This window comes from Cyanistes caeruleus, chromosome 5 (genome assembly GCF_971803275.1).
Source record: "Cyanistes caeruleus chromosome 5, bCyaCae1.hap1.1, whole genome shotgun sequence".
NCBI classification, from domain to species: Eukaryota; Metazoa; Chordata; class Aves; order Passeriformes; family Paridae; genus Cyanistes; species Cyanistes caeruleus.
This window is the reverse complement of record NC_141705.1, coordinates 59,531,847-59,553,736: the sequence shown is the minus strand read 5'-3', so window position 1 is coordinate 59,553,736 and position 21,890 is coordinate 59,531,847. Positions and strand designations below refer to the sequence as shown.

The 21,890-nt window shown below is 38.2% G+C and overlaps 1 protein-coding gene across 26 annotated transcripts in view; it reads left to right on the top strand.

Annotated features, from left to right (window-relative positions):
• Nucleotides 1–21,890, top strand: part of WDFY3 (WD repeat and FYVE domain containing 3) — a 157,489-nt gene that overhangs the window by 59,162 nt on the left and 76,437 nt on the right. For all 26 annotated transcript variants that reach the window (XM_086889639.1, XM_086889634.1, XM_086889636.1 and 23 more), the window contains 8 exons: nt 452–575; nt 9,134–9,243; nt 10,268–10,429; nt 11,520–11,712; nt 14,114–14,300; nt 16,989–17,155; nt 19,639–20,106; nt 21,450–21,548. In XM_086889639.1, coding sequence (XP_086745765.1) covers nt 452–575; nt 9,134–9,243; nt 10,268–10,429; nt 11,520–11,712; nt 14,114–14,300; nt 16,989–17,155; nt 19,639–20,106; nt 21,450–21,548 — 1,510 coding nt within the window. The remainder of the gene's footprint in view (nt 1–451; nt 576–9,133; nt 9,244–10,267; nt 10,430–11,519; nt 11,713–14,113; nt 14,301–16,988; nt 17,156–19,638; nt 20,107–21,449; nt 21,549–21,890) is intronic.

The following is a 21,890-nucleotide window of genomic DNA, read 5'->3' as shown; positions in this document are numbered from 1 at the left end:
TCAGTTTATTGAGGAAGGACATAACAGGGCAGTTTGAATTCGTAGTCCTTTTAAAAAACTTTACACATGTCATTCTATTTAGGTCCAATAGATAGTAAAGGAGTTGATCTTAAAAACAGAAGTCATGTTGGAGAATCTGGTCTGGTGCCTGTTCTTTACCCCATTAGGTGCAATCTCAGTCTTCTGCAGGGTTTTTGTCTTGCAAGAAAACTTAAAACTTTCTTTTTCCCTCCATTCATCAGATTTTACCGCCTTGAATGAGGTCTGAATTCCAACTCTGAACATATCTTAGAGCATGCACTGTGCAAACCGCTGCAGTGATGAATGCTGCAGCATGTAAAGAAAAACTTGTAATCTCCACAGCAATACTTCTTCACAGAGGAACATGGTGATTTGTAGTGATCCTTGTAAACGGAATGATTTTAATGCATCCATTTTTCTCTTGGTTTAGGTGTTTGGAAATGCTCCTCCAAGTACAATGACAGAGAAATTTTCTGACCTCCTGCAGTTTACTACTCAAGTGTCACGATTGATGGTGACTGAAATTCGACGGAGAGCATCGAATAAGTCCACAGGTATTGCATGGGGCATGGGGCACAAGGGTGGCCTTTTCTACATCAGTGCATCATGATTCTCAGATCTCAGGTCAGAATACTATGAGCTGCCATTCACAGCAACTGTACAGGCTCAGAAACTGAATTTTTAGCAAAGAAAATGTGTTGTCTTTTGTTCCTTTGGACTGAGAGAGAGGAGGAGAAAGAAGTTAGAAGTTTCTTCCCTGGGTTATGGAGAAAGCCGAGTTCCACAAAATTCCATCAGATGAGAGAGAGAGAGGCGTGAGCTGAGTTGCATGTCCTACTGGGAGAAGGAGGCCGAGAACATGCATGTGAACTGCTTCTTTATCTTGCCTGAGGTGCCTGTTGGTGGTGTGTTGTGTCACTTGGATATGTTAACATTCCAAAACTATGCATTTTAAATTATCTGCTGGTCAGGAAGCTAAGATGTAAAAGTACACCAAGTCCCACATTGGGACCAACAGTGCCAGTCCTAGAAGAATGCCAGTGGACTCCTCCTCTGATTATTAAATGTCAGGGTGAGATTTGGTTCTGTTGACCCCTGAATGTATCAGAACCTGATCTTGTATAGACAGTTGCATAACTGAGGACAATGCACCAAGAGGGCAGTTTCATTAGCTTTCCTCTTAGACTTCCTTTTCTGAAGAGGAGTGCTTCCAAAAAGTATCAAGTCTTTGCCTACTAGATAATTTTAAGATCTGTGCTGTGTTCTCAGTTTGGATTTGGTGGTAAATGAGGACTGGAAAAGGCTGTGAAAATTACTGTGCAAGAAGTCAGGAGTCACAAACTGTGCCAATTACAATATATTTCCATTTTAAGTAGAGTGACTAACAGTGAAGCAGTGAAACGTTCCAGATGGCTAAACAGATATCATAGACAAAACCTGTTCTTTATGGGTAAACAGCCGCAAAATGTCTTTTCTTTGAGTATTAGGGGGAAATAAATGTCCAACAGCCGTGCTAGCAGAATGGAGGTGTTGGCTTGACCTTTTTTCCTGGGGAACATCTGTTATGCCTGCTAGTCAATTGGATTCTGCTGGGAATAACCATTTTTGTGTGTTTATTACTTCAGCCCTAGCTCTGCTTGTTGCTCCAAGATAATCCTATCCTTAAAACCTCACAAGTCAGAGGTAGATTTTTGTTGATGGTGGTGGTTTGGGGTTTTTTTTGTGTTTTCCAGCACACTTAGAACCTTGACTACAATGACTAAAAAGACACTTTAGTGCTCTTCTAAGCTTCATTGTAATGAATACCAATATTTCTGTTAAAACAGAAAGCAGTAATTTTTCCTCTGTTATCAGGATTGCTGTTACTCTGCTCAGTAAACCCTTTTTAGACGTCAAAAAAGCCTGATGTGTCCATGTTCTGCAAGTGCATTGTGACTCTTGGTGGGACCAGTGACTTGCAGTTTCTCCTCCAGAAATAACCAATTAACAAGATGTTAAAATTCAGTTTCTAGATTTCTGTGTTAAAATGATTAGAGCTAGATACGCACTTCCTGTGATGCTGATTTTAAAAAATATAAATTTTTAGCTTTTTAGAATATGTTTTATGTTAGAGACATCATACTGTCTCCGTGGATTGTGAGGACTTTTGCATATTTTTTTTTAAACTTCCATTCTTTTTGTGTCTCAGAGAAAAAGATAGAACAGATCTTAGTAGTTGTTGACAGGTAATTGTACCTCCTAGCATGTTTTTAAAAGTAAAAATATTCAATAACAACAACATGTAGGAAATGTGTCTCGTAATACACAAGGGCAACTTCCTGATGGTGTGAAGTGCTCCATGTAAGCCAACAAAATAGCTAAGCCTGTGTTAGAGACAAGCTTTCCATACAATCGAAAGTCAACTTTTGATAGTTAATGACAGGGAAGAAATTTTGGAAAAACTTGATTTCTATAAGTGTGTTGGCAGTGTTTTACTGTGGGGAATGTGGTATGGTTTAATCTTGCCTTCAGTATGTTGGTTGTTGTTTTGTTGTTTTTTTTTTTTCCTTTGCTTTTTATTTTATTTTTTTCCTAATCCATCTGATAATGGAACACAGGGCAATTATTTTCATCAGGCCTTTCAATATTTATGCTAATAGCTATGTGAGTAATGCCTGCCATGGTGGAGGCATATCTCAGTTATTCTTGGCAGACTATAGTAGTTTTCTCAGAACAGTGTTTTGTAATTCAGTAGTAATTGTGCCAGCACCCTGTCTTAAGTGGTCTCTGAACATTGCCATTGTAGTTGTGTGTTCAGCTACAGTTTCAGCTGCCTTATTTCTCTGGTAGGAATAGTAAGAAAAATGAAGAAGGTAAATCTGAGTTAAATTATCTTGAGGTTTCAGTCTTTGCTGTACAACAGTGATGAATTTCAGGTGACAGCAGTAACTGTTTGTGAGGTTTAGTGAATAGTTTCCCTTACCATGGAGTAACTAGTCTGTTTAGAAGATGGTGGGGTCGTGGGTGAGATAGCTCTATATGCTTGAGATTTTCAGCTGCCCCATTTGCCACAAATAAGTCAAATTTTGTGTCTGAATTGATCAAAAAGTTGTGGTAGTACTATGTAAAACACATGTTCAAACATCTGTTTCTAGTGTAGTCTCAGTTCTGAAATTAACCTTTCTTTGGAGAGCATGTGCATCTGGCTCAGAGTTGAAAACAACTTCTGAAAAAAGGGGCAGGGACAGCTGAAACTTGGTAGAACCCATATGGCTACTAATGGCTACTGTGGCTGGAGAGGAAGCAACACTTTCATTTAATGAATTTTTCTAAAGACATACTCTGGATGCAGTTGGTGGTTCTGTGATTATGCAGATAATCCAACAGCACGTCTTTAAAGTTGCTGGGGAAGGAATTGGAGAGTATTCTGAGTTGGAAGGGTGCCACAAGGATCATCGAGTCCAACTCTTAAGTCAGTGGCCTCTACATGAACTGAACCCACAACCTTGCTGTTATTAGCACAAGGCTCTGACCAACACCTCTCTTTTACTCTAAACAGCTTCTCATCTTTCATCAGTTGAGGGTGTGCAAACCTGCGATTTGGTAGCAGTTATTCCATTTTTACTAAAATGAGTTTCTAACTCAGTCCTTTCCGTTGTCTGCATCTTGAGCACACCAAATGACATCCAGTCAGGGCCTATTATTTAATGCATTAACATTTATCCCAAGGCAATGGCCAGTCCTGCTACCTGGAAACTCATACTGTAGACAGAAGATGAATAAGTGGTTGTGAGGACTGGAGAAACTGAAGAAGGGTAGAAAACTGAATAATGAGAAAGCAAAGTGGTACATCCCAGGTCTGGAACTTTTTTGCTTCCTTTCAAAGACAGTTTCAAAAGTTTGTTTGGTTTCTTTTATAATTTTATTTGGCTAGTACATCACTGTTTTGTGCACCTTTTAAGTTCAGTTAAATTGTTTCTCTATTAATTTCAGTCAGTTTTTCATTTCATATTTACAGCATTTTCTGTTTGTTTTTGTTTCAGTATTTAATATTGAGTGCTAAATTTATTTTTAATGTACTGCTAGGCTGTTCTGCTAATCCTTCCTACATCCAGCACTTTCAGTTGCTATTTATACCCTCTGAATGGTGTAGTGATTTTGTCTTTATTAAAGGTTTATTTTTGGGGGGAATGAGGGGTGGGTTAGTTTGTTTTCAGTTTGGCAGGTTTTTTCACCCTTCTTTTTATTTTTTAGGGAATTTTTTCTTTGGGTTTTTTTTTAGATTTTTTAGTTTGTAGTTTTTTTTTGTGGGGGGAGGGGTTCTGCCCGCAGTTTCTTTCTTTTCCTTTTAATTTCACAGATCTACTCAAACTGTTTCACCACTGAAAATGCTTTTAACCTCCTCAGGCATTTTTCTAGAAGATCTGCTGAAAGACTATCATTATCTCATCTTCAAATCATTTTGGGAGATCAAGTTGATAAACATTCTTCATCATTGCAGAAAACCACATCAGTGGTTTGTATTTGGCCTCTGACAATGCCTACCTTTATTCTTCTTAAAGTTCCATTAATCTGCAAACTCTGTTTTTATTGTTTTGGGTTTTTTTTTGCAGTTTATCTCTGTCAGTCAGCAGAACTAATTTTCTGTTTATCCTCAATCCATAGAAGTTAGTATAATTCGTTTAGGTGCATCTTGCATTTGGGTGAATTAAAGATGATAGTTGAAGGAATCTTCTGCTACTAAGGTGCCTTTCAGGCTCTTCCTCTAATGAAACTAAAGTTTTCCTGATAGGGAGGATCTTTGTCAATAAAGTAAGTGTATTTAGGGACTGCTTTCAGACTTTTTTGGGTATGTTAACTTTTATTCTGCTGAGAAGAGACTGTTGGAAATGATTTCATATGCACGTCTTGTATTTTTCATTACATATGCATGTTTTTCCTGTTCTGTCTGGGACTTTGTGATATACATGGTGATTTTGGTTTGTGTTTATTGAAATTGCTCTGAAAGGGAAAAAGAAGTGTCCTGTCAGCTACTATTCATCAGGAGCCAGTTCTGATCAACAACTCATATATCTTACTGCTTTTGGTCAACTTTCTGTCTCTTACTTTTGGTGCTTTCTACCAGATCTTATGCAAGGCAAGTGTAGTGCAATATAGAGCATTTCCAAGAGATCCAAAAAGGCCTGTTCTATCATCTGCGTTAGTGAGGCTAAAAGCTGGCATAGTCGAGTTGTTTTATCTTTGGATGAGTAGCTCTCCAATTCTGCCCACTGCAAAGGCATCAGCCACTTCATATCTGCCATGTGTGATGACAGCCCAACTCTGCTCCTGGTGATGGAAGGCAGACTTTGTGCCATCACTTTTTTATTTGGGCTGATACTTTGTCACAGTATTGTCGCAGTACAGCTGGTCTGGACTGGACAAAGTGAATCTGACCATAACACAGATCCAATTCATGCCAACACAGATCTAGTCCATGCCTGAACATGTCCCTGGATAAGTTACAGAGGACCCTTAGCCAGCCCCATCCAAACTGAGAAGAAAGCACACCACTGGCCAGGGAGCTGGGCAGGGAGGAAGATCTCAGCCAGTGGCTGTCTAGCCCGGGAGATTTGAACTGGGTATTTAAGTGAGTTCTAAATAATAATTGAGGCTGTTTTGTCTGATGAGCACTGGAGCACGAGTTGTGGATTTTTGTCTCACCACCCACAACTGTTGTGTTACAGATACTTCTCTCTTGCTATCTAGGTATTTGGAATTATTTGTACTCTGTAACTTTAGGTACTTGACTGTGTCTTGAGGTATTTCCCAAAAGAAGTAGCAAAGACTTCCAGAAGGCTCCGTTAGAGAATGGATCCTTGACTTCAGTTTCACCTTCACTACCCCCTGACACACCCATCCATACCTATCACTGCACCTCCCCTCCCATCCTTGGCACATGCACAGATATTTTTTCACTAATATTCCCCTCCAGAATAAGCTATCCAGAAGTCTGATGATGGTATTATATGCTGTTCATGGTTCTAGACGATCTAATTAAAAGCTTCTTGTACTGAATTTGCCCTTAGTGCTATTGCTATAGGAAGCAACACTGTTTGCAGTGCTTGGAGCACTGATTTTTGCTACACATCTGAATGAGTCTAATCCCACTGATTGCTACCTGTTGATTTTCTGAAGTCCAGGATGCAATGCACCTCTTACACGTGAAACAAATTTTGTTGTTTGATTCTACCAAGCCTCTATCCCATATATACTGAATCCATGCTGGAAAATCTGATTCCAGGTTAACCATGTAACCACACAGTCATGGTCATACTCATGTGTACATGCTTGCACAGTTGTCACAATAGGTATATTGACATATTATTTTATAGGTTTTTCTCTTTGCCTTTTTACTGGTTTCACTAGTTAGCATATATTGCTCCTGAATTGGCTTTCTTCTGCAGCAGAAGTTGAAGGCCATCAGAGTTGGGCACATAGAGGATGTTATATTAAATGATGACTAGGGCACTTCAAAAACAGGGAAAGGTACAAAGAATAAATTAAGTCTAGTGCTGATGATAGAAGTTAATCTTAAATGATAGTGCTATCAAATTTGCTCAGAGCAGATTAGAAGAGAACGTCTTCCAGCACTTAAAATGCTGTCTGTGTTTTAGGTAGTGCTTAATGAAGAGTGACAGTTTTAAAAGTGCTATTTATAGTGTTCAACTGCTATGCCAGGATGCCAGCAGCATGGCAACTTTTTCAGAAGCATGGACTTAACCTCTGAGTCTCACTTTCAAAGATGACTGAACGAGCCCTTGTTCCACAGGTGGCTTTGGAGACTGTGCCCAAAGGAGGCTGTGCACACCCAGTTTGCCCAGCTCTGTCTGTGGTGGGATTGAAAGAGAACAGGCATACAAAATCACACCTCATGTTGGGCTGGTGGAGCACTGTCCTTGTAGCAGCAGTGCATGGCTTTACACATGCGTGGCTCTCAGAACTGAGGAAAAATGGCTTTTGTCAGGAATTCTGGCATTTTGGCAATGCCTTTAGTGTAGGAAGTGCAACTATGTCATGGCTGTTGTGCTAAGTTGGCCTGTTCATATTCCCAACCACCTCATCAGTGCTTTGCACTGATAGTTTCAGGTCAGCATTCTGGGAAGTTCCTACTTGTCCTTGTTTGTGTGAATTTTATAAATTGCCTTAACTTTCACCTTGGTATTTCAAGCTTTATCTCAGTCTCATGGAGGGAAGTGGTAGGGTCCTTACCTTAAGGAAAAGCCAGTGGTTTGTACAAAAGTCTGTTATGGGAAAAAGTCTACCAGACAAAATCCTGAGAGAGGAGCCGTTGCACAAATGAACCAAACCTGCACGGCTTTGAGTTAAGAAAATTAGGTAATTAAGATTTTAACTAAAATAGGGGCAACTTAAAAAAATTTGAAGTAAAAGAAACATATGAAAATTTAAGGTAGGAGCAATATAGGTAGTTAATGATTACTAGATGTAGTTAGCTAAAAGCAAGGCTACATACCTCTTGCTTGTAAAAAAAAAAAAAAAGTAAAATAGTAGTAGATTGCCAAAATGAAATGAATAGCCCAAGGATATATATCATTCTGCTTGTCTTCAGTTGTATTTGTAGAAGGAGACAAGAAGGATGGACTATTGTGTAAGAGAAAAGAACCGTGTCCATACCTGCAAGCAAGGGATCTGAACTGTGTCCAAGAGAGCCAGGAGAGCTGCCAACAGGACACAGTTGAAAAGTTCAAACCCGAGGAAAATAAAGGTTTCATTAAAAAGACCCCGGACCCATTTTAAAAGAAGAACTGAGCATGCCCAGAAGAGCATGGAGCTCATTACCATACGGGATGAGAGCAGGCGGAGTCAAGCAATGAATATGTAAAGATGTATCGTGTAATCCTATGCACATGTAATACTTTGGGGAATAAATAGAGAATAAGGGGCAGTGGGGGACTTGCACATCTTCGGGAGAGGACTATGGAGTGCTGCCCAGCCATAATAAAGTGTACCACTTTCTAACTTCAAGTAGTTAGAGAGTCCTTTGTCCGTATTTTTATTGCTTCAGCTTACAGTGCAATGCTTCAGAAAATTATCTTCTCAATGGAGTTGATCCTACAAGTTTGAGAAGTACTTTGCCATATGAAATGTGCCACCTTTCAAATAAATTCCTTCCCAGGTATGTGCTGGGGAATCTTAACAGCAGATGAAGCAAACAAGCCAATGTTGAAATCAGATTTTTCTTCAGTTGCAGATTTATTCCTCCATTAGTAATTTCTTTGTAATTCCTTTTTTATGTGATATTATTCACCTTCCTTTTCTTTCCTAGTTGACGCTAGAAATGCAGGAGAGGATTGATACACAGTTATTAATGAAAAATGTTTTTAGATGTCTCTTGTAGGTAATGGGCACATGTCACAACTGGCATTATAGACTTCTTACATAAGTGTGTATTCAGGCAGCAGTGAAATAGGGTTGCCTTTTCTCTTGATCTATTTATTGAGGCTGATAACTTGTTTGCTAGGCTGAATATTTGTCTTTGGCTCAATACAGAAGTGGCTCTTGATCATAAGAATTATCCATAAGCTATTACAGTTTTCATTCTCGAAAAACGTAGGATGGGGATGTGGTAATTGTTGATCATAGTCTTAATGTTACTTTTCTATCTGGTTTTTATTCCTTTTGTCTTTCAGCACCTCTCCTTTCCTACAATACCCATTACCCTCCATACTGTTGTTTTCAGTGCAGTGCTTTTTTTTCAGAAATTTCAGCTATTTCTACAGAGGCCACTAATTGATGATGACTTCATGTCTTTGGAAAAAGTATATTGTATTTGATAAGGCAAAACTACTCAAATAAAAGTTGCTGCAGGTTACTGGAATCTGTCTGCTGGTCAAAGGATGATGCATGACCAAAGAATGTACTTTTTGTAGCCTTGCCAGTGTCAAAGACAAGTGTGTGTTTAAGACTGGAATGTGTGTCTGGAAAGCATAGGCCCAAGCCTAGTTTTTTTTCAAGTGGTGCTGTAAAGGTGAATTTATGCTCAGTGCTTGAGGCTGCTGAGAGGATAAGTTCCCTTCTGCAGACCAGCAGACTGAATTTTTATTCCTTTTTTTCTTTTTACTGCCTCCTACAGAGGCTGCAAGTCGTGCCATAGTCCAGTTCCTGGAGGTCAATCAAAGTGAAGAAGCAAGTAGAGGTTGGATGCTGCTCACCACAATCAATTTACTAGCTTCATCAGGACAGGTTAGTCTGAAACAGCAAAGTTAAAAATAAATTATGGAGGTGGAAGAGACAAAAACAATAATAAAATGTACTGCATGAACACTCACTAAAAGATGTGACTATATTCTGCTTTTCTGTGTTAAGATCCTCTTTCTCTTATACTGCCACAGACTTCTGCTTTAGCTCCTTGTGGTTTCAGTTGCCTGAAAAAAAAAAGTAATTTTGAGATTTTAATTTGTAATGTTCTTTTGAATAATGCATGTAACTTTTATTGCTGCCCACAGGCTTCTCTTGCATACTGCTGCTTAGTGCCCCATGAGATACATGGCATATACAGCACCTAAATAGGCCTTGAACTTTGCACAACTCACTGGAGGAGGGCTACAGCAGTTGCAAAAAGCAAGGCCAGCAGCAGCAATGAGTGGGTGGTAGTGAATCTTTCTGCCTCTGCTTCTGGTGCTGCCCTCCATCAGAGAGCTGTCTCTGGGCAGCTGTGTGGTTTGTTATTTCTGCTCTAATCTGCCTTTGTAATTTAGCACATCATCTTACCTCTGTTTTAGTGTGTCACCAGCCTCCATGCCAGTTTGTCTTTTCCTCCCACTGATGCTTTCATATTTTCTTCTACCTTGCTTTCTTAAAGCTCCTTACACCTTCTTGCCAAGTGAGAGCTTATATTGAATAGTCCTCCTCCCACTCCCATTTCTCCTGCTACAAAGAATTGATAGCTGATGAGGGCTTGGCTGAAGGTCTTGTAATTAACTTGTTAACTTCTGTTGGCAGGGACTGACAGTGTTGGTTTGTCCTGTGCAATGACTTCTCTGAACTGTGGCTATGAGGTGGTGTTGTCACGTAAATAAATCAGACTATTTTTTAAATTACTGTTTGGGTAGGCACTCAGGAGTAGATGGTGAATCTGTATTGCTGTGTCAACACCTCACCAAAGGTGTGAGAAAAAAAACAGTGCTTCAATCAATTATTATTATTGATGTTTTGAATATATAATATGCTGAACTGGTATTTTTCGCTGTGTTTTCTTCTTCCTCAGAAAACTGTGGACTGCATGACTACAATGTCAGTGCCTTCCACACTTGTTAAATGTCTATATCTGTTTTTTGACCTTCCGCACGTGCCTGAGGTAGTTGGAGGAGCACAGAACGAGCTACCTCTCGCAGAGCGTCGAGCGCTACTACAGAAAGTCTTTGTACAGGTAAGAAAGGTAAAGTAGATCAGGGAATTTGCAGGAGGAATGCAAATACTTCATGTGAGCAAAGTCTAGAAACTTTTTACTTGAGTCAGGTTCTACTCTTCCTTGATTCTTAAAAAACTGATGGTTAAGAGAGAGGTGCATTTTCCTGCAAGCACAGTTGAGGTTAAATTTCCACTCCTCCACTAGTTGTTTTTTTTGACAAATACCTCCTGCACAGAAACGCATGCAGCTATTCTGCACAGATACTTCAAAGGAGCAACATGTAGACTACTATTCTGTTTTCATCTAACTGTCCTAGTACTTGTTATCTTTGGCTGTTACTGATTGAAATAGACATAGCAAAATATCTAAGTATTGATAATAAAGCAGTGCTCTCAAATGAACTGACTGGAACGGGTGAGGTATTAGACCTCCCTGTCCAGTTGCAGACAGCCTCCCTCCAGTTTACTGAGATGGAGCCTGAGTTTTTCCTCACAAGATGCAAAAGATCAGACATCCTCAAAACATGCAGAAATGGGAGTGCAACATAGTAGCTTCACCTGTATGGCTACATTTTGTCTTGGTTTTAGTAATTGCAAAGTTCAGATCCAAGTGCCAGTTATTCGGGTAGGTCTGCAGTTTTGCTGTAGCCTTTCCTGACAAACTTAATTTGACCAAGATGTTATGGTTACTGCTCTGCCAAGAACCCGTCAATAGCCTTCTTCCTGCGTGAGGAAGGGATACAGCAGTTTGCCTTACAGAGCTTCTCCTCCAGTGCAGAATTTAGACCTGCAAATTAGGCAACTGGCAGGTTCTCCAAGAATGGAATATCATGGTATCCATGCAAATATGCTGTGTCAGCCTAAGATTTTTAAACTCTGCTTCCAGTCTTCTGGGTAAGCATTTTAAACTGAACTGGGACTTGAAATAATCATGTGTTGAATAACCTTGTCTTATGTTCAAAGTTAAGAAATACACAAAGGGAAAACAGCACATTACCTTTTTTAATATGTTTCCTTAATGGAAGGATGTTTCATCTTTTACTAAGTCTATGCAAAATTAGCAATGATAAAGGTATTAATGCTAGTCGTTTAATGACTTCTTGTTTCAGATCCTAGTAAAATTGTGCAGTTTTGTGTCCCCGGCAGAAGAACTGGCTCAGAAGGATGATCTTCAGCTTCTATTCAGTGCAATAACCTCATGGTGCCCTCCCTATAACCTGCCTTGGAGGAAGAGTGCAGGGGAAGTACTAATGACCATATCTCGTCATGGCCTTAGTGTCAATGTAGTGAAATACATCCATGGTATGTGTCTTTCTTCAGTATTATTTATTGGGATTTTTTTCTGCTCTTCTTTGATAATTTTTTATTTGGGAGATAGATTTGATGAGAATAATAGAGAAGCTTCTAGACTTTCAGTTTGGACATGTACTTATTTACGTACATGTAACATTTCTAAGCCCTTGTGTAGTGAGAGAGATGATCTTAGCTGAGCCTTTCTCATTCTCATTTCAGTTTGACCTGGAAGGATAGTTTTCTCTCATTTGGTGTAGAGTTTGTGATAAGCAAAAGGAAAGGCTTTCAGTGACTTCAGTAACTGCCGGTATTGAAAAATGTTTGCTGTGAAGACACATTAATTCTTAACAGGCAACTATCTTCCTCCCCTGTGGTTCAGCCCAAGGATGTTGTTTTTAGAGCCTGGCCCATGAAGGCTCTTTGTTTGGCTGAGAACCATACCTATGCTGGATGGGTTTGGAGCCCCTTTCCCTGTTCTCTCAGGACTGGATTGCTCACACTTCAGTTAGCCTGCATTTCTTCTGCCAGACCCTCGTCTTCCCTGCCTTGCCTTACAGATTGAAGATTTTGTGCATCCTAAAGGCCAGGTTAAAGTTATCTCATGGGCTTAATCCAGCCTGTAAGCTGCCAAGTGAATGAAACATCCAGAATCATTCCAGTTTGTCTCCTGTCCATTTTTTTAAGACAGGTAGATCCTGGATGTTGCTGGCATGGAAACTGTAGTGTACAGGGACATTTCTGTAGCTGATTACAGATTTTGGTAGCTAATAAAAGTAGTACTTTACTCATCATCTGTCTTTGCAAGGAGCTGGTAAAGAGGCAGGTGCCAAGCTGGTTCACAACAACTTGCAGACGAAAAGAAGTGTTGGAGAGGATATTAGCTGCTTAGAAGCAGCTTTGCATACAAATTACTCTTTTTGCATTAATTGTAAACTTTATGGGTGTTTAGGTATGTAGGACTTGAGGTAAGAAATCTGATAAAATATGTTTCTAATATTATATTTAAGGCTTTTAGACTGTAGGGCCAAATAGGAAGCATTTGTAGTTTTTAAATTGGACTGACTGTTGGAATCAACTAACATCCTTATATGTTTCAGCAGTGTACACCTACTGGAAAAAAAGAAACCCACAATTTTGGGTTGCTCACACCCTGAGAAGCAAGTAGCTACAAGGCTCCACAGAACCATTTTGAGGGTTTATTAAATACATCATCCTGCTCCCACATACTTTACAGAAAATTTCAGTCTGTGTTTTTGCTTGTGCTAGCAGTGTGTTTCTAATTCCAGTCAAAAAGATGTGAATGTACAGTATCACTCAAAAGCACAGAATAGTCACCAGTTGAGTGTTTTTAGACAGGCCTTATAAGATGATAGGCTTCTGGTGGGCTTTTGATGAGTGTAGAAGGTGTACGTATATGTGTGAAAATGTTATTAAGTGCAACAAAAAAAAATAACTGGAGTTTTGACTGTCATTTGGCATATTACAGCTGCTACCATTATTGCTTCATCCATAGAGGAGTGAAATTGGCATGCGAAAATGTACTCTCTAGGTTCTTAAAAAAGTGTAATGGAGTCTTAAAAAGAAAACCAGTCAGCATTGCCTCTTGCTTTTTGATTTAAAAAGTGAACCTGACTTAAGAGATAACAACATATGTCACAAGGCTCATCTTATATTCAGGAAAAATTTAAGATATTTCATCATATGCAATGGAGCATCCTTTCACCCTCTCATGCTCTGATTTAATCTCTGGGAAATTTTGTTATCAGTCTAGCTGGAAAGATTTGTGCTTGTGTTGTGCATGCTGCAAAGTTAAAGTAGGAATTAATTGAAGGAAACATCTTTAAAACAGAGTGCAACTTAAAATCTCACTATAGATTTGAGAAAACCTTTAGTTACTGACATAATGAACTGATGGAATGTGAGAATTATGGAGGGCAAGACAAGCTGTCTTTGATGCCAGCCAGTGAAATGCTAACCAGAATAGGACTAAGATGACATGGCGTAAAGGTTTGTATGTAGAGTTTTAGTAACTCTTCAAGTCAGTGCTTTGTATAACTGTGTTTTAAAATAAAAAAATACAGTTCAGAATTACTTACAGTTGCCATATTTATCTTTTTATTCTGTTGAGTTATTTGATCAGACTTCGTAGGTAAAAATTAGTATTTATCTACACAGTTTCTTCCTTATAAGAGTTAAGGTTGTAAAAGGGAGGAGGGGGTTGGCAAAAAGTGATTAGGATTCTGATCCAGAGCCACTTGAGAATCCTTCTCTTCCTCAAGTGGTATTAAGTGTTCTGTGACAAGAGATACTTGAATAAGTTACCTTATTGCTGTGTTTGTGTGTTGGTTATGCTTCTTGCTGTCATTAATGTCAGTAAAATCCTAAATTTCTCCACTGCGATTCTTTTCAGAAAAGGAATGTTTGTCCACTTGTGTCCAGAACATGCAGCAGTCTGATGACCTTTCTCCCCTAGAAATAGTTGAGATGTTTGCTGGACTTTCTTGTTTTCTCAAAGACTCCAGTGATGTATCCCAAACGTTGTTGGATGATTTTAGGATATGGCAAGGATACAACTTTCTCTGTGACCTCCTTCTCAGGTAGGTAAAATTGCTTGAAGAAATGCAGACAGATCACTGAGCTTTTTTCAAAAAAAGTTTTCTTAATGAAGAGTAGATGAATAGGTTTAAACAAATAAGTGGTTATAGATCATTATGGAATTATGATATTAGGACCAAACATTGAATTCTGTGCTTCTCTCCATTTATGATGTTTAACTTCTTGTTCTTTAGTACTGGTTTATTACTAAATGTTTCTTGCTTTGTAAAGAAAGCAGTTGCTTAAAAACAACTGGTACTAAATGTTTAGAGAGAATCCAGAACATAAAATTTTGGGTGCAACTAGTGATTTTTGAGTTTGGTTGGAGTTTCTTTAGTTTTTTTCTAAGGAGATGGTTTAGTGGTGGGCTTGGCAGTGTTGGGTTAACAGCTGGACTCAATGATTTTGAAGGTCTTTTCCAACCTAAGTAATTCTGTAATTGCTTTACTGTCTTGTCATGCTATCATAATGAAAAATCATGTATATAAATGTGGTACATGCTGTGAAGGATTTTTTCTTGAATTAAAAGTACTTCTAAGCTGCTAATGGATTAAAAAAATATGGTAATGAAAATGCCTGTCCCCAAAAAATCTTGGGTGTAAAAAAGATCCATGATCTTTTTTTCTTTCCATGAAAGAAGCATCTTTAATTTTCTGACTGAGAAAGAAAAGAGTGTCTGTTGCTTTATTTGTGTAAACCTATGGGCAGTCTGTGTTGCTTTGTTTGGATATGAAGTTCTGAAGAAGAATGCTTAGCTGTTGCTGTTGTAAAATCTATATATTTTACAAATCCAAGGTACATACTGGGTAACTGTAAGTGTACACCTTACAAAGTATATTTGGGTCAAAGATGCCTAAGACATTATTAGTCAGAAATGTTAATGATGTTTTTTCCCTATTTTTGGTGTTAGTATGCCGAGTTTGGCACCCAAATATTTGAACTAAATTTTCTACTACATTGTATACCTCTGAGGGGGATTTTTGTTTGTTTTAAATGGATACCAGACGTAGACATGGCATTTGAAATTTTTAATCACACTTTAAATTACTCATAAGTTACCTTTAGTGCCACTAAAGCTAAAGCACCTGTTAAGGAACTGTTATTTTTCTTGTTCTATAAGTGGAATTTTGGAGTATGTTATATTCACTAATGCATTAATTTAATGTAGTGTAATTCAAATGCAGTTATTTTCCAGAAACTTTCAGCCAGAGTTTAGGGGAAATATGAGGGGAACATGCTGTCATGTTATACATTGCAGTACAAAAGTGATTCTCTGTAGATTACGTGCTTTAAACAAATTCTATCCTGAGCTTGCTCATCTTTAAATCAAAGAATGGGGGACCCCTGCCAAATGCATAGGAAGACTAGGGATTTTCATGTCTTATTGAGAAAGGAGGACATCTGGGATCATCAGGTGACATCAGTAAAGGTTAATAGCATAGGAATGTGTTACCCTCATTTCTTCCTGATACGGTTTTTTAGGAGAAAATAGTTCCTTTCGAAAAACAGTGATCTTGAATAAGCCCATGTATTGGTCAGTGATGGATCACAGTAATGTATTCTCCCTGTTTTGGCTCAAACCTACCCACAGAGACTTGTTCAGCTGTGGGGCACTTTTGTGAAGATAACTGTCATGTGAAGGTATGAAACCTGGACACTGGGTCTCAAGCTGCAAAGAGGAAAGGCTTTGGAGCTGGAAAAGCAGGAGGATGTGTGAAGAAGGTATCTCAGTAAGAAATTGCGGAAGATATGTGAGGGCAAGAGGAGCACTTTGGTAATTTCACCTGGATGATGTGAAAGGGCAGGGCATATGGAGAAGCAGTAGAATGATAATAGGTGAGCTCAGTGCTTCTGTAGTGACTGTTTGCAGGAGGTTCTTGTTTGAAGGAGGTTCCTTCCTCAGCCAAGTCTGACTGAAAGGAAGATAGAGGATGCAGAATGAGCTGTTTGTAAAGGGCTCCCACAATCACCTGCCAGCAAGAAGCAAAACAGCTGGATAGAATAATGTCATCCCCAGTTTGCTCCTGAGATCTATAGAGTTAGTAAATAATTAAACATGGTTTTATTTGTGGCGAAGTAGCAGGAAAATGAGGATGGTTTTGTGATTCAGAGTTACTTTTTAGCGTTTGGTCTGATGGTGTGTTCCTGTCAGTACACAGTGGTTGGAATGGGATGTTAACAGTTCCATTCTGTTGTGTTCAAAGGTAGTTCTAGTGAGGGTACTTCATCCCAAGCTTCTGTGTGCTAGGCCTTTACCAAGATACCACTTCATTAGCACAAAATACTCACTCTCAAAGTGGCAGATGTAGTCTAGCAAGTTAATCACAGATCTATTTAATTGCAGACTAGCCATGTACTTTCCTATACAGTATCTTCATGTCTGTGAGAGGATTTTTAATGTAATTTTCGTGTCCCTGAGTATTTAAGCAGACTGTTGAATTCAAGGAGAGATTTATGAAGTGAATTCCTCTGGCAAGTAACTGTTTGCTCTTGTAAGTCCAATGTTGACTGACCTAATGGTATGACATATGAACATGGAAAATACTGCATAATAATGGAAAATACTGAATAAGGCAGTAAAACTGCCTCTAGCTGGTCTCTAAACTGATAGGATAAAACAGATCTTACTAAAGTGATTTGAGTTCAGATAAACTACTGCTGCTAACTTGAGCCTATTGTATTTTCTTTAGATTAGAACAAGCAAAAGAAGCTGAATCTAAGGATGCTTTGAAGGACTTAGTGAATTTGATAACTTCCTTAACAACATACGGTGTCAACGAATTAAAGCCAGCTGGTGTTACCACAGGAGTACCTTTCCTGCTACCTGGATTTGCAGTCCCACAGCCTGCAGGCAAAGGTGAGTCTGCTTTCTTTCTCTGTTTGCTTTTTTGTTGTTCTAAATGCAGACGACAAGATAAAGAACAGCTGTATATTGCACAAACCCTTTGCAGCTGAGTCTAGGTTCTTCATCTAAGATTGTGTATCAAATACTCAGTTATTTTTGGTCTCAAAGATTTTATTTTGTTGTTGGTACCCCAAGAAGAAAGCTTAGGGGTTTTGGCTTTAAGAACAGGTCCAGCCTCTTCACTGCAAAGCTTAGTTTTCTACATGGAGATTTGAAGAGATTATCTTATTGGAGATGTGCACTGATTTGATTTATGGTGTTTTTAAGCTGCTCTTACTGAACTGATAAGAAAGGATGATGTGCTAATCCTTCCCCCATCCCAGTTTGTTTTTGGCTTTTGTCAGCTCAGGCAAATGTAACTTGTGAGCTGAAATCTGTTATTTCATTACCAGTGTGATCAGAATGATAAAATCTGTGGTGCACTTGAAACCACAGTCAGTTACGATTTGGAGATAAGGTTGAGGAAGTCTTGGGGGAGATAGGGTTGTATAAAAATAAACTTCTGTTTCATATCCTGTGCCTAAACTTGAAATTCAGGTTAGTCTTGTATGTAACTAAGGAATTTGGAATTTAATAGTGACAGTAGAGCTAGTTTGTGGAACATTTTATGGGATATACCACTGCACAAGAAAAGTTTGTTACAAGATTGCATTAACAGATTTATAGGCTAATGAATGTACATCCTAGGTTCCACGGATGGTGACTTCCTTTCTCTGCTATATAGAGAGTTCATTGTTCTTAGGAATTGTTTTTTCTTTTGCACTAAATAGAGAAAGAAGGTGAACACTCAGAGTTTAATTTCTCCATGTTTTGATAATAATATTATTTTTTTTAGGCTAATCAGCTTTTCTGATACAATATTATGAGAGAACCATGGTCTGTTGCAATCTGCAAAAGAGTTTTTTAACTTTGTGGTATTTGTCAGGACATCTCTGTTCCTTTTACCTGCTTTTCATAATGTTGGCAAATTGTCTTTTTATGAAGAATGTGTTTTCTTAATTTAATCATTCTATCAATTACTCCTATTTAAATCCTTTTCATTTTTGAACTCTGAAGAGCTGGTTAGAATTTGGTTTCTTCAGGGATCCTCCTAATAATCAAAAATAATTTATTAATCTGCTTGATTGCCTGGAACAACTGTTGATGCTAACCTAGGATATAAATAGTTATATCTGACACTACTATGTTCCTGTCACATTTAATAAGCTCTAAATCCCCTCATCTGAACATTTTTCATAATAAAGAAAGCATGTAAAGAAGTCCATTCAGAAACAACTTAGTGTGACTCATAATGTAACTAATATTCTTGCAGATGTGAAATTGTTCCATGTTCATTTACAAGGGAGTTTTCTATTGCCTTCTGGAGAAATACTGACATGGAAGGTGGGGAGGCTAGGCATGAAGATAATTGAATTTACTTTTCAACTGGACAGCTTAGTTTACAAAAATGGAGTAGTGTGCCATAGAGAATATGTAATAAATAGGAATTTTTTGTTTATAAAAGGGTTTTCATATCAGGTTAACAGTTTCCATATACTTTTTTTGAAAAAAAATAAAATAAGCTTTTATTCTTAATCATCCTAAATGCTTTGTTTAGAATGTCTTTAAAGTTCTCACTCTTGATTGTTCATTTTGGGTTTTTTTACTGTTTTTTGTATCATGGGATCTGTCCACCGTGTCTTGTACTGTTCCTACAGAAGTTTAAAAAGTTGAATTTAAGGCATCTTTTGAGTAGAAAAAGAATAATATCTGCCCATAGAAAAATTTGGGGAGCGCTCATAAATGATGCATTCTTTAGCGGAATGAATGAGATTTTAATCAACTTGAAGGTATTTACAAGAAGAAATGTGAGTGAGCTTCAAAGATGTGAGATATTTGTGTGCTAGTATTAGAGCTACTTTGTGCCTTACAACTCTTTCCCTGTGTTTTAATTCCTTAATTGTTAATAGTTTTGGACTCTGCCAAAGCTTTTTTATTCTCATCTGCAGGGATTGCATTATGCATTACGGAATACAGAACATATCACTGTTGATATAGTGAGTTCTCCTATGGCCTGGGTACATGATGGGCAGGCTTTGTTTTGTCTCTAGAACTGTATCACACATACATTTTAACACTAAATCAGTGTACTTATCTATTTTAAAGAAATTATCTTCGATCAGCATCTTTAGCTGCTTACATAAACTCTAACTGTCAAAGATGAAGATGCCATCCTAAAGAAAGTTGTGGAATTTGCAGTGTAAGTGGTTGTACAGAGGCTTTTTTGAAGTTAGTTTTAGTGATATTTTTTTTTATTAAAAGTGACATCATACACTGTTATTTTATTCCTACTTATTAAAATGTATGGATCATTATTAAAAGTATTCATTGTTTATGATGATTAAGAACTTTCTCTTTCCTTTTTTCCTCCCATCCCACTTTGTTTCCTTATTTAGGTCATAGTGTGAGGAATATTCAAGCCTTTTCTGTCCTCCAGAATGCATTTTTGAGAGCAAAAACCAACTATCTAGCACAAATCATCCTTGATGCCATCACGAATATTTATATGGCGGACAATGCCAACTACTTCATTTTGGAATCGCAGCACACATTGTCTCAGTTTGCAGAGAAAATTCCTAAACTTCCAGAAGTGCAGACCAAATACTTCGAGATGCTGGAATTGGTTGTCTTCAGCTTGAATTACATACCCTGTAAAGAACTGATCAGTGTGAGCATCCTTTTAAAATCCAGCACTTCTTTTCAGTGTAGCATCATTGCCATGAAGACACTCCTGAAGTTCACCCGTCATGACTACATCTTTAAGGATGTCTTCAGGGAAGTGGGTCTTCTGGAGGTGATGGTAAATCTTCTTCATAAATATGCAGCCCTTTTGAAAGATCCCACTCAGGCATTGAATGATCAAGGTAGTGTGTCCTTTTCCATTTTTCTAATACTTGTCTTTTTTGGCTGGAAATAATGGAGTCTAGCATTTAGGAAAAACGAAAGAGTCTGAACACGTACCTCAAGGGCTGAATTCTGCTGAGGACTGCTGTGCCATCTTGAAAGCTCATTGAAATTCCTTCTCTCAGTTTCATAAGAGAAGCTCGAGGCTTACTTTAATGAATGATGCCGTACGAATGCAAAGTAGATGGAGCTTGTATTTTCCTTTTTAAATGTTTTTTTGATGTACTGGTTCAATATTTGTTACTTAATATGAAAAAAACAAAGGAGCAATACATAGCATCAGTGTTCTTCCTAACAAAAAGTACTTTGTACCTTCGTGTTTAGCCCCAGCTTTGAAAAAATACTATAGAGTGCATATCTGAACTCTTAATAGGAGACTTTTATAAGCTGGGTCTACATTTTTCTAAGCACTAACAAAAGCAAATTAAGATCAGTTATCTGTAGACTGGAGCATCCCAGATAAGCTGCACAGCTGCTAGGCCTGCAAAGCAGGCTCTGCCACGTGCCGTAGGAACATACGTGCACACACAAACAATTTTTTTTACATTCTTCATTCAAACTGCAATTGAGCTTGTGTGCATCAGTGCCACTTAATTTTTAACCACAACTGCTGGATGTTTCATTTGAGTTTAATTGTATGAAGCTTCATTACTGAGTGATAGCTGTAGGTTGGTTAGAAAGCTTTCTTCCCCTCAACTCCATTGAAAAACACATTATGTTCCTGTAAATAAATGGACAAAACTGTCATCTAATCAGGGTGCTGTCTGGGTGCATGTGTCCTTGTGTTGGGGTTTACTTTTTATTGGAGTAATTTAAAATAACCAAAACCCCACTGTTTTTCATGGAGTATTACTCTGTGTGTACTATGTCACTTGCAGTGTTGGTCTGTTATGCCTGTTGATCAATCTGCACATTTGCTGTAATTATCTGAGTGCAGTTTTCTGGCTTTTGTGTGGAATTTCTCTTTTCAAGTACTGAAGACTGAGCAAGAACAGATGCAGTTAATCTTCAGCTGGTGTAGTTTTGTGGCTTGAAGAAACAATAGCTACCATGTCAGGCACTCACAGTGGAGCTTGCAGTGCTCTAAAACTTCTGTTCAAATTCTTGTCTTTATAAAATTAACTTTCCATATGATTCCCAGGAATGCATGTGTAGACTAAATCTCAACTTGCTTTGGAAAATGGTGGGGCTGCATGCTCTCTGGGGAAGCGAGGAAAATAAAAGCGTTGGTGGAAAGTATCAAGAAGCATCTCTGAAAAGAGGGATATTTTCTGTGACTTTAGCTTTTGAAATTTTTTTGTAGTGGATTCAAGAAACAGTTCGTTTGAGGACCAAAAGCACTTGGCTTTATTGGTTATGGAGACCCTGACAGTACTACTACAAGGATCAAACACAAACGCAGGTGAGTAAAGATATGTATAAAAAAATAGCTCAGAAAGTCATGTCTTGACTTTCTGTCTTCAGGCCAGTTTACAAATACACTGGAATACACTTTCTGGCCAAGTTTTCCCAGCGAAGAGAAGAGGCATCATAACCTAGAGTGCATAAAATAAAGGAGAATAAGATAGTGTTTAACTTAAATTTCTTTGGTATTGTTTACTTGAAGGCAAACACCAGACCCCATCACTCTTCAACAGTTCTGTAACAGTAGTAATGTAATAAGTAATATGAAGAGTTCTATAATAGTAGTGCTTGTAACACTGGATATTTAAAAATTTAAGCATATAATTAGAAATGTGGTTCA